Consider the following 13382-nt stretch of genomic DNA (forward strand, 5'->3'; position numbering starts at 1 on the left):
CGTACTTGGCGACTTTAACGCCAGGGTAGGCAAAGAAAGTATCTTTTGCACAGCGGTCGGTAAATTAAGCCTCTATGGTAATACATCCCCAAATGGATTGAAACTGATCGACTTCGTCGGGGCCGAAATATGGTTGTCTGTAGTACTAGATTCCAGTACAGGAAAATTCATCAAGCTACCTGGCTGTCTCCGCATCGAAAAACCTTCAACCAGATCGATCCTGTTGTTATAAACCGAAGACACGTTTCCAATATTTTGGATGTGCGTGGGCTCCGAGGTCCTAACATCGACTCGGACCACTATCTTGCTGCAGCGAAGATGCTCACCCGCCTCGGTGCGGGAAAAAACTCACGTCAAAAAACAGAAGGAAGGTTCGGCGTCGAGAATCTGCTAATCAAAACAGACAGCCGAACAATTTTCTACGGCTGCAAGCTAAGCCATTGGTTTTGGGAAGATGAGAAAACAGACTGCCTACTTCTGAACGTTACTACCGACCACAACACAAGCGGGATGGGAAAGATACCGTGAGTTGAAGAAGGGAGCGAGACGCATTTGCGCCGATACGCAGATGCGCGGACTAACAAAAGGTTTCAATGACGGAGCATACTCTTGTAGAACCCCCAGAGGTGATCAAATGACATACTGAAATTATGGAGGGAACACTTCTCCAGGCTGCTGAATGGCAGGGAAAGCATAACACAAGGAGAAGAGGATAGACACACCACCTTCGTCATCTAAAAGGTAATGTTCCGGTCTTGAAACCTTCTGGTAGTCGCCACATCTTTTCGTAGAATTTTCGAGCAAATTAACAAATAACTAATAAAAATGGATAGTAAAAATATTAATTGCCTTTTTTTACGACACTTTAAAAATTACCTGAAATTCATGCTTCTAGACCAGAATATCCCCTTAACTTTCATCTTCCAAAATACAAAAATCTTGAGGGGCTGTCAGAAAGGGCAATTTTTATTAAAAACCAAGTTTTTGCGGGCTCCTTCATTGTGGGACCTAAAAAATACATTTACCGAGAGAACTTCAGAAATCCGTCCCAACCGGGCATGTGCGGATGGAGAAGGTTCTCCAAATAAAAAATATTTATAGATATAGTAGCGACAAACTTATAGCTTTAGAAAAATTTGCGTTTAAGGTTTCAAATTTCAACTTTTTAAATTTACTCAACGTCTACACTCATAAATTAGAACCTTCAATAATTAGAAACAGTTTGCTATATATTGAAATTAAAATCGAAAACTTTAATTTCTGATCGTATTTTATTTGGAATAGTTAATAATTTAATAAGAAGGTGCATTTCACTATGATTGTTCTCTACTAACAACGTAAGCGCATTCTTGAGGCTCGCCGATATCTTTTTTTCAAAAAAACTAAAAAATAACCAACTGAAGATTAGTGATAGAATCATCATTTTATAATGAATATATTGGCCTTGAAAATTATTGTAATTTTTTTAATTTTTACTGAGATCAATATGTTGATTGGTTTTACTTTTTACAGAAAAAATATATTTATTGTAATTTGAGTGCATCTATATGTTTTGTTGTGTTGCATTTATTTTTGATTTAATAATTACATACATACGTACATATATGTCTAAGGACCAAAACAAACAAACGAAAATTGTGCTCCATATATAGTATAGGACCATAACCTTTGATGATGCAAAATCCTTCAGTATTTTCCTTCTCTTGAGGAGCAACGCAAAAAGGATTTTTTTTTTTGCTTTTTGACTGTTTATATTTCCAAAAATATCCTGTGAAATCGACATGGTCGTATCTTGAATAGTTTTTGGATAGCAGCGTTCTAAAGAGCGACCGCTCGCAAGTCCAAACATATATAAGTGAAGACTCAATGCTATACAAGCAGTTGGATACAATTTTGTTTCAACGGGAAAACCCACTTATTGGCCTACAGATAGACAGAAATTGCCAGACCTTCTTGACTCTTTATAATCAATAAAATACCGAAACTCAATTTATGTATTAAAGATTGCTCAGACCAAAGCTCTGACTATTCACCAGTGCTACTAACTCAGTATGAAAAGCCAATTATTTCGGGCGCCAAGCCAACGTTATGTAATATACACACTAATTGGTATAAATTCAAAAGTACTATATAGTGAATAAATTCGACCCAAAGCTTAAGCACATATCGACAGGTGTTGTGTTAGACTGTGAGGTTGAAGATTTCACAAAAATAATTCAAAACGCTGCGTGGAAGAGTACACCAAATACCCGTGTGAATCCATAAAATGTGCAAGCTTCGACGGAGTTGGCAGCAATCTGGATAAACTTACAGCTGATAAATCCACCGACTATTCAATCTGGAAAGCTACAAGAAATATGAACAAACAAATAAAACATGTAGCACTATTAAAACTAAACGAAACTGCATGAGCCAAAACGAATGAACAGAAAGCTGCCGTATTTGCAAATCATTTGAGAAACACATTTACGATGAGTATGAGATAAACTGTGAAAATAGTTTGTTGGATCCACACATCAGCATTTCCCGTTACTATTAAAGAAATTAAAAATCTTTTCGGGAACACAAGGCTCAAAAAAGCACATGCATGCATTGCATAAAAAAACTTGTAAACATTATAAACAACGCATTATGCCTAAGATACATGCCATCGCTATGGAAAATATCTGAAGTCATAATGATACCTAAGCCGGGTAAGCCAGTACACGATATTACATCATATAGACCAATTTCGCTGTAGTAGAATGTAGTCATAAATAGGCTAAAACCACTAATCGTTCATAAACACCTGATACCAACACATAAATTTGGCTTCCGTGACCACCATTCAACAAATGACCAGGTACACCAAATTTTTAATTTTGTTGAAAATACAATTGATAAAAAGAACGTTTGTACGGCGGCCTTCTTATACGTGTCTCAAAATTTTGACAATGTTTGGCATACGGGTCTGCAGCTCAAATTGAAATACATGATACCCAAACAATTTTGCGAAATAATTGTTTCGTACTTAAAAGATAGAGACTTCCGCATTAAACAAGAGGATGCATACTCAAACTTGCAACCAATAGAAGGGGGTGTTCCTCAGGGAAGCGTGTTGGGGCCAATGCTTTATTTACTTTTTACCAGTGACCTCCCATCTGACTCTAGTTATGTGACAGCGACATTTGCGGATGACATAGCTTTGTTGGCAGCTGGAGAGTCAACTTCAGTATCTTCTCGACGAGTGCAGACAGCAGTTAACGCAATTACTAAGTGGGCATCTAAGTGGCGCATCAAATTAAACGACACCAAATCAATTCATGACGGCTTTACCTTGAAAAAGGTAACCTTAGATGCTAAGCTACGCTGGAAAGAGCATGTAAAAAGAAGGAGCGAGCTTGAAATGAAATTTGGCAAACATGGTACACCGATGGCTCGAAAATGTCGGAGGGAATCGGTGCAGGGATCGCGGGCCCACGTACTAAGCTCTCCATACCCATGGGAGAGTTCCCAAGCATTTTGCAGGCAGAAGTTTTTGCCATAAGTCGGTGTATAGAAATAAACCTCCATCGCAACTATCGCAATGAGAGAATAGCCATTCTCAGCGATAGTCAAGCGGCGCTAAAAGCGATCTCCTCTTACGAAATCAAATCGCTATTAGCGCAGGAGTACAGGGAAAGGCTGAACAGCCTTGCAGAACGTAACCAGGTACACCTAATTTGGGTGCCTGGTCACAGAGGTATAGCCGGTAATGAACTGGCGGACGAGCTAGCCCGCTCCGCAGCCTCCACCAAGATGGTGAGACCAGAACCCTTTATTGGGGTAGGTCCACAAACCATAAAGGGGCTACTCCGCAAAAAAAAAGGAGTGGGCAGGGAGAAGCATTGGCGGCAAACGCACGGTATGAGACATGTCAAGTTGCTAATGGGAGGATACAACTTGAGTAGGTTCAAGGTTGTATACCGGCCACTGCAAGTTGAATAGGCATCTGTACAACATGGGCCTATCCTCTTGCGTTAACTGCCGGTTCTGCGACTTGGAACCTGAAACCCTGGAGCACCTGCTGAGCGAATGCACAGCAGTCTGTAGACGCAGGACTAAGGCCCTCGAAATAATGTTTCCGGATAGGGATCGCATAGCCTCATTAGCGCCCGGAAGTCTATTGAACTTCATCAATGCGCTGGGGCTAGGTGAGTCTATGCGAGTTAGGAGAGGGCACAATAGACCAAAGGTTAGTTTTCCGAATAGAATTCCTTTCTGCAATGGCGGCCTTCGGCCGCGCTTCAAAAAAATAACCCTCGGTCGGACCAACACCTGGGCGTGCTCAGTTCTTTTGCGTTGAACTACTTTTTTCGTTGGCGCCTTCGGCCGCGCTTCCAAGAAAATAACCCTCAGTCGGACCAACACCTGGGCGTGCTCAGTTTTTTTGCGTTGAACTCCTTTTCGCGTTGGCGGCCTTCGGGAGTTCTTCAAACAAAATAACCCTTGGTCGGACCAACACCTGGACGTGCTCAGTTTTTTTGCGTTGAACTCCTTTTAGCCCGATCCAACACCGGGATTTATCAAGATAATGAGAATTCTGAAAGATTTTACATTACTCATCACACGATAATGAATTTAGTTAGGACGTCATAATCTTTCTTTTTTCTTATTTTTATTCCATTACAAAATATGGTAACACTAATTTTTTGCTTGTTTACAGCCATTTCTTATTTTATGAATAAATGGATTTTAACTAAAGTCTGATATGGAATTAAAGTTATTTTTGCACTATTTAATATAAAATAATTGATTAGAAACGAATTGGTGTAGTGTTAGTGGATATAAAAGTATAATATATAAGTGTAAAATGCATAATAGGCACGAATTTGATTACTTTGGCGGAGGGGTAAAAAAATATGGTAACACTAATTTTTTGCTTGTTTACAACCATTTTTTATTTTATGAATAAATGGATTTTAACTAAAGTCTGATATGGAATTAAAGTTATTTTTGCACTATTTAATATAAAATAAATGATTAGAAACAAATTAGTGTAGTGTTAGTGGAAATAAAAGTATAATAAAATAAAAGTAAAGTATAATATATAAGTGTAAAATGCATTATAGGCACGATTTTGATTACTTTGGAGGAGGGGTAAAAAAACCGAATTTTCCGTATAAATGGGGTATGTGCGGATAGAGGAGCTTCTCCAGAGAAGAAATATCCAAAAATAATATAAAAATAACTTTTATTTTTTTAAAATATTCACGATTAAAAGTTCAAAAATTTGCACTAATAACACATGGTATTTCTCTATGTTTCACTAAATTTTTTCACGTTTTTCACTCTGTATATTTAAACACTCTAAACATTGAAATAAGTTCATATTTCACTTTTATTTTGCTATATTTTACCTAAATGTATTAATTTAAAAATCACTTAGCACACTCATCGTTGAAAAGGTTAGATTGTTTACAATTATGAAGAAAACGAGCCTTGCCACATCTTAAACAGTAAATATGTTGGATTTTTAAAAATTTTTCTTTGTTTGTTTTTTCGCGTGATTCTTTTTTCAATACTAACTATAAAAAAAAATACTTTCTGCATACATATGTATATGTCGTCACCTAAAATGCAAAAGGCCGTAAATAATAAAAAATTCAAAATTGACTTTTTGATTGATTACACAGCCACACAAAAAAAAAAAAGTGTCCGGATCTGGGGTCGAGACATATGTCTTCCTATGTATTTCGACGCGCTGAATCTAAATCCGAGTTAGGTTATGTAAGGTCACGTCAATCGTAGGGTGCGAATCTTGCAGACATTGGTATTTGTATATAAATTTGCTCTTAAGGCAGTATATTATGATTACTTTTACATATATTGGTGATTTTAGGAGTTTTTTGAGGTTAGGGACGAACCTGGTCGTGCAGGCCCAATTCTGATGTCGGATTTAGATTCAGCGCGTCGAAATACATAGGAAGACATATGACACGTTCACAAATCCGAAAAAAAAATTTTTCGTGGCTGTGTTAGGTTAGGTTAAGTTAGGTTATGTAAGGTCACGGCAATCGTAGGGTGCGAATCTTGCAGACATTGGTATTTGTATATAAATTTGTTCTTAAGACAGTATATTATGATTACTTTTACATATATTGGTGATTTTAGGAGTTTTTTGAGGTTAGGGACGAACCTGGACGTGCAGGCCCAATTCTGATGTCGGATTTAGATTCAGCGCGTCGAAATACATAGGAAGACATATGTCTCGACCCCAGATCCGGACACTTTTTTTTTGTGTGGCTGTGTTATGAAGTACATACTTAACCGAAACACGTACACAGCAAATTTTATATGCATACGTCCAAAAATAACGACTTTATAGGCGAGAATCAGAAGGCCGCAACTACAACTTCAACAATTTCATAAACCAAAAAGCCGTAACTACCCTTTTTGCATTCTCTTTGATTCAATTTCAATGTGACACATTGTGTTATCCGTAATTACAGTTGTTTTCATTATCTTTCATTCTTTATCGAATTGTGTTATTGTGTTACTGCCTTTATTACCGGAATAAAACAAAATTAATAAAATGAGTACTAATTGTGAAAATGGTTGTAATGAAAAACTTAAAAAAATAATAAAAGGTCTGGAAATATAATAAACCGATTGAAAGGAAAAAATACATGGGACTATCGAAAGGCATTATTAGTGAAAAAGCTCCAAGAGAACTTAAAGCTGGATGTACTTCAAAATTCTGTGAGAAAAGTGATGTACGGAATTGTTCTACATTTCCCGAAGAAAACCGTAAGGAAATATATAATGGGTTCTGGGAAATGTCATGGGATCAAAAAAAATGTATGTCGTTAATCTTGTTGAACGCGCAAACATAAAGCGAATTGGTGTTGAGAACTCTAGAAGATCAATTACAAAACGTTACTACTTAAAACATCATTCTAAACGTGTTCAAGTGTGCTTTCATATTTTTTTATCTACGCTACAAACATGTCTATGAAGTTTATTCTAAAGACTGCGAGACTAATGGAGTAGTTCATGTATCTTTTCCAACATTTATGGCAGTATTAAAAAAACAAAACTGTTGTATATTTAAGCCAAAAAATTATATGTGCGACACCTGCACATCATACGAATCGAAGAACTTATCCCAAGATCAGTATGACATTCATAGAAAGGATATACAAGACATGAGAAATGAAAAGTTAATTGACATAGAAAACGCAAAATCAGGATTACGCTTGTTGTTATGCATTGACATGCAGGCAGTGAAATTGATTCCGCAGACAAATGCAAATGCCACGTACTTAAAATGAAATTACAAGTGCACAATTTCACAATTTATAACGTTATTTCACATGAATCTGACAATTTTGTCTGAGACGAAACAGATGGTACCCTTGTTGCTTCTACCTTTGCTACATGTATAATAAAATACATAAAAAATTCCATTAAAAAGTCACCAAATATTCATCACATAATTATATATTCCGATGGTTGTTTCTACCAGAACCGAAATGTAATTCTCTCTAATGCAATATTATCTTTATGTGTTCAAGAAAACATAACGGTAGAACATAAATATTTAATAGTGGGACATACACAAATGGAGTGTGATTCGACCCACTCCCTCATTCAAAGAAAAATCAACAAGAGACAAATAAATTTACCATCTGAGCTGTCTGGCTTGATTAGAGAGTCTCGAAAGAACCCATTTCCTCTAAAAGTGCACCATGTTGATTACAAGTATTTCCTTGACTACGAAAGTATTCCTAAGCGCTACGTATCTATTCGACCAGGTAAAATGTAACACACATGTATAAATTATGTATAAAAAACTCAGTATCTTCAATACAGGCAAAAAATCCGAAGAGCCAACTGTTAATATGATACGTGGCTTGGCATATGATCCATCTGGAATAATTTATTATAAAACAAATATCAACGACGATTATAACGTTTTGCCACAACGTACACAACAAAAATTTAGGGACATCGAATCTTCACAGTTACATACCGAAAGAATATCAATATCCAAAAAGAAAAGGGAACACCAGCAGGAACTTAAATTTTTACTTCCAGCTGACTGCCACAGCTTTTATGATAATATACCCTTTACATCTTAAACCTATTCTAATTTGCTATTTGTATTGCAGGTTTTGTTGTTTTCAAATGAATTATTTTGTTTTTCTTAACCAGTTTAATTTAATTTTATTTTCTCAAATTAAATGTATTAATTAAATAATTTCTTTTGTGTTAAAATACTTACAATAAATAGATACAAAAAGACATAACTTGTTAAAAACTTTTTCAGTTACAGCCTAAAAGCACATTTTTTTATTTTAAGCATTGCTTTCATTTTATACACAATTTTTTTCACGGCTTTTTGGTTTCAGAAAAATAGAGTGCAAAAGGCCGTAACTAACATTTCTTAAAAACTGCTTTTTCCCATTAATTTGGTTTTCAGAAACAAATCCGTCTCTGTTTTCTAAGCTTAAATCTACAATTTGAATATTTAGCTTTAAGTAGTCTTTAAACTATAACGTTTTTTGCTTCTCCTGTAAAATACTAAAAATGTTAGTTACGGCCTTTTGCATTTTAGGTGACAATGTGTAATATGTGATTTATGTGACTGAAGTACTTTCGCGTAGTACTGCTTTCTGCGTTGGCGGCCTTCGGCCGCCCTTTAAAAAAATAACCCTGGTCGAGCGAATACCCGTGATGACTGAAGTACTTTCGCACAGTACTCCTTTCTGCGTTAAAATAAAAAAAATATATTGAGTTTCGTTATAAAGTGGTTATATTTTTTGGTTATCTTGCACTGATATTGAACAAAATTGAGTTTTCGTTATAAACTAGTTATTATATCTGTCAGCGCTTTCCATTTATTTTTATAATACGTTGTTTTGTATATTAGGTGGTGTACATTAAAAAAATGAATATACCGAAACGTTATAGTGAAGTGTTAGTAAGTGAAAAGTGCACAATATAAGTGAAAAAGTTACTCACAATACACAAATTATCAATGTAAAAGTTGTCAATTTTTCAACTTTAAATGCAAATATCTTTAAACTATAAGTCAGCGGCAACTAAATGTATATATTTTCGTGATCAGGAGAACGCCACCTTTTCAGTGACACCCATTTTATCCCCGAAATCCGGGGATGCTAATCTAAATCCCAGCCGAAAAAGTTATTCACAATATACAAATTATCAATGTAAACGTTGTAAATTTTTCAAATTTATATGCAAATATCTTTAAAACTATTAGTCAGCGGCAACTATATACATATATATTTTTTCGTGATCTGCAGAACGTCACCTTTCCAGTGATACCCATTTTATTCCCGCAAGACGATGTTTTAAAATTGAACCCCTCAATTTGTAGAACCCTCGGAGAATCGATATAATTCCATAATCTGAAATATAACTTACTTTTATTAATCGCGAGCACGCTTCGAGTACTTGTCCTGCCATCTTACAGCTCAAGCGAGTAATATTTACTTCAGATTCATTCTTAATATCTGGCACACCGATTGTACTACCCGGATAGTGAAATCGGTAATAATAATCTGGTTTTTTAATATGGCTGGATACGATCCTTTCCACTGAGAGTTTCCTCGAAAAAAAAATACATGCTGTTAAATAAAAGACCGTATTTTAATTTAAATAAACAAATAGAAAACAATTGTCATTCACATTTTGAATATAAAGATGACCACCTCATCTCCACGTACATTACACTATTTCCTTTTATTTATAACGGGGGTCACGAAATTTACAACGTTACCGGCTTCTCTGCAGGTAATAAAAGATCGATATCTCGATAATTTTAGTGCAATCAATATTATGAATCGAAAGAGCTTCTGCGTCACTTGGGATATACACCCTTAAGGGTAGTTCCCAGTTTTCAAGAAATGTAAAAACTTCATATCAAAAAACGCTTAAGAAATGGTCAAGAAAATTTGCTACGGTGAATTTTCATGTGATAGTATGCAAGTCTACAGAAATCTAGTACTAATTTTTAACACATTTTTTTTTTAATAGAATGCGTATATGGTAATGCTGGTTTGCGAAGAAACATCACATTTTAAAGGAAAATCAAAGTAATCATAAATTCATTCTACAATTAGTTAAAATCATTATTAAGAAATATAGGTCATTTTGAAATGTTGTATGAAACTTACCAAGGGTTGGGTTTAGTTTAGTATCTCATTTTCATTGCTTATTCCTCTTAAATGCCTGCACGGATTTTTTCAAATTTATATAGCACGGATAGCCAATGAATTAAACTTTGGTTTAAATGTAAATTTATTGTTAAATGTTAATTTGTTTTTTAGATATAAGTAAGCAAAAAACGCACATTTTCACATTTGCTCAAATAATGGCTCTCTTCTTTTGAGGTTTTTGTTGCACTGCTTGCAAAAAATTTAACCAATTTAACACACACACATTCTTTGAAATATGTTTAATTGAATTAATGATAAATTATGAATTTTAAGTTGCAATTTTATGTACAATTTAATAAATAAAGCAGCTTTCAATTACGTGTTATACTGTTCATTGAAATGTAAGCAAAATTACTGAATATGAACTGTCAAACGACGAAGAAAATAAGCACAAAAGGAAGACAGTAATAACCCAACGAATCAAAATGGTAGGTTTTATATACATTTGGGTTACTTTACATAGGACTCGTTTCGGATCGATGGTTGTAAGTATTAACACATGTGAAAAGGGGTGGGGTGGGGTGGGGTGGTGTGGTAGGATGGCTCCTTAAGGCCACGCTCAATTAAGGTTATGCTATATATTTTAATAATGGAGTAATACGTTAGTATTATGGAAAAAATGTTGGTTGGGTTACTTCTGTATTAACGGTATATTGATTTCAATGGAATTCAAATTTTTATTATACTATATTCGCGTGCCTTATTTAAAACGTGTTTTTACAATTGGGAATTTTAAATCAAATTAAATAAAATCACTTTATAATGATGTCAAATAACCAATCAGGTAAATATAATACGTTATTTAGCTCTCTGAAAAGTGGGCAATATATTACGTCCATATAACGAAAATTTGGAATAAAAAATCGCGCGATTTTTTATTCCAAATTTTCGCCTGCGGCGCTTTTCAGGGAGCTTTGAAATTTTCTTTGAAAACAGTATTATATAAAATAATATATAATTTTTTCAAAGATGATGATATTGCATCCACGAGCGCTGCAGCAGTAATGTGTCGTGATGCTACTACAATACAGCAGTGGAATGTAGTGAAAATGGTGAAATACTTGGGCTCACATGAATTATGTGTAGCATTTGCTGAGGTATACGGCCTGTTGCCAAAAAGTCGGCTTTGTGCCATTCACAAAACGCAAATGGCATTGCACAAACGCCCTCCATTAGGGTACTTCAAATGCTCTAGGGGCAATTGTAGGTCGAAGTCCCTTATTTCAAGGGCAGCGGGCACGTGGTTTGAAGGCGTCAAACTAAGCTTTCCCCAGGTGTTTTACCTGATGTATTGTTTTGCCCACCGATTTACGCGGGAAGATATTTATAGGGAGGACTATGCGAGCGTTGAAAAGAAATTCTCATCTGCCACTATCTCCGACTGGTATAGCTACTGCAGGGAAGCAGTAGTTATATTTCAGTTAGACCACCAAGAATTCAAAGGGAAGATTGGTGGTCCAGGAAAGGTAGTGCAGATTGACGAAAGTAAATTCGGAAAACGCAAATACAACAAAGGTAATAATAATAATTTATATATAATGCAATTATGTTTATTCAAATACTTTTCTTTTTTTCAGGAAGACGCGTAGAAGGGCATTGGGTCCTGGGTATGATAGAGGATGGCAGTGAGGACCTCAGACTGGAGGTATGCCCGGACAACGTACGTTCCGCTGAGGTCCTCATCCCTCTTATTCGCAAAAATGTTCGAGAAGGAACTACTATAAAAACAGACTTTTGGCGCGCATACGAATGCCTCCCTGAATATGGTTACATCCATAAAAAGGTTAACCATAGTGACCCTGCCAATCCCTTTATCGCCGAGGATGGCACAAACACACAAAGAATTGAGTCTCATTGGCGTGTGGTAAAGAGACTTTTTTACAAAGACAACTACAATAATCCGGCAAACTTTGCTGATGTTATAGTAGAGTTTTTATGGAGGCGGGAAATGCAAAAAAAAAAATACAGATCCATTTAATGCTTAACTGGCTGTTATTAAATACGTGTATAACACGAAATAAAAAAACTAAAACATACAAATGAAAACACAATTTTATTATTTAGAGGGTCTTGTTTAAATGGTTGGTTGGGTTATCTTGGTACTTCAACTACTTGTATGCATTATTACTGATACATATACAATTTTTAATTTTCAGTGTTTTTATTATTTAAATAAGTGGATTTCCACTTTAATTCATTGAAATAATAATAATAATAAACATAGAGTCACTCTATGCGTAAAAATACATACATTTTATAATAATTACTGAAAATTGTTTCGAAAAACTACGATTTTACACCATTTTCAGGAGGCTGCCCTAGAGCCCCCCGTGGTCCTAGGGGGGGGAAGGGTGCTATTATTCAAAAGCTCCATTCATTACCTTTCAAATGAGGGGGGTATCAAGCCCCCAGCCCCCTCCCCCTTTGCGCAAAACCTCTTCAAAATGAGATACTATACTAAACATTCCCCCTTACCAATTATCAACCAATGTATTTCCACAGATAAGTATTATTTCTTTGTTTGTTGTTGTTTTAATGTAAATTCAATCCCCGTTGGGATGGTAAATGTCATTTGTGGTGTCGTCGATGTCATCTAACGGTAGGCCCAAGAAACGTGCTGTTTCGACGGGGTCGGACCAGAGGGAGGAAGGTGTTAGATGGGTAGCGTTTGTAGGGCATGCAAAGAGGTGGTCAGTGTCATGCGGAGACTCGTTGCATGCAGAACATACATTGGGTATGTCAGGGTCTATTCTGGATAAGTAGGAGTTTAAGCTGCTACAGTATCCAGAACGAAGTTGCCCAAGGGTCACACGCGTTTCTCGCGGCAGCTGGAGCTCTTCGTCTGCGATGGGTGGTGGTTTGACTCCAAGAACGCCATTCACGGGAAGGGACTTGGTGAAGGTGTTGATGGCTCCGCTGTGAATGGCGGTCAGCACCTGTCGAAAGTTATTTGCGTCCGAAGTCCGGTCGGCGCACTGTACGACGTCGTCGACATAATCCAGGAATGACCTTTTGATGCTCCTAGGAGGCGGTTCCGCTCCAAGCAGACGGCTGCAAGGGTGATTTCTGCGAAAGCATCCCAGCAGGAACTGCTTGGAGAGGAGTTAATTATGCTCCTTAACTGGGAGTATAAGCGTCTCACTGTGGAGGTGTTCAATGGGAGACATCAAAAACATC

General features: G+C 36.2%; 2 protein-coding genes across 3 annotated transcripts in view; one reads left to right on the plus strand and one right to left on the minus strand.

Annotated features, from left to right (window-relative positions):
• LOC126765303 (methionine aminopeptidase 1D, mitochondrial) overlaps window positions 1-9795 on the minus strand; it is a 39199-nt gene extending 29404 nt beyond the window's left edge. The window contains exons 1-2 of one of the 2 annotated variants that reach the window (XM_050483020.1): window positions 9714-9795; window positions 9412-9614 (exon numbers count right to left, since the gene is read on the minus strand). In XM_050483020.1, coding sequence (XP_050338977.1) covers window positions 9412-9453 — 42 coding nt within the window. In that variant the 5' untranslated portion in view covers window positions 9454-9614; window positions 9714-9795. Of the gene's footprint in view, window positions 1-9411; window positions 9615-9675 lie in introns of both variants that reach the window. The other variant, XM_050483019.1, reaches the window with a different exon arrangement.
• A 752-nt stretch (window positions 9796-10547) lies between these two features.
• Window positions 10548-12329, plus strand: LOC126765358 (uncharacterized). The gene has a single exon (XM_050483084.1). It carries the CDS (start codon window positions 11210-11212, stop codon window positions 11792-11794), a length of 585 nt encoding a protein of 194 aa, XP_050339041.1. The 5' UTR covers window positions 10548-11209; the 3' UTR covers window positions 11795-12329.
• The last annotated feature ends 1053 nt before the right edge of the window (window positions 12330-13382 follow it).

The sequence above is a fragment of the Bactrocera neohumeralis genome, unplaced genomic scaffold, assembly GCF_024586455.1.
Source record: "Bactrocera neohumeralis isolate Rockhampton unplaced genomic scaffold, APGP_CSIRO_Bneo_wtdbg2-racon-allhic-juicebox.fasta_v2 cluster10, whole genome shotgun sequence".
NCBI classification, from domain to species: Eukaryota; Metazoa; Arthropoda; class Insecta; order Diptera; family Tephritidae; genus Bactrocera; species Bactrocera neohumeralis.

Bases quoted from the DNA above. Each gene is read 5' to 3' on its own strand.
- LOC126765358 (XM_050483084.1), top strand. From the start codon at position 11,210: ATGTGTCGTGATGCTACTACAATACAGCAGTGGAATGTAGTGAAAATG.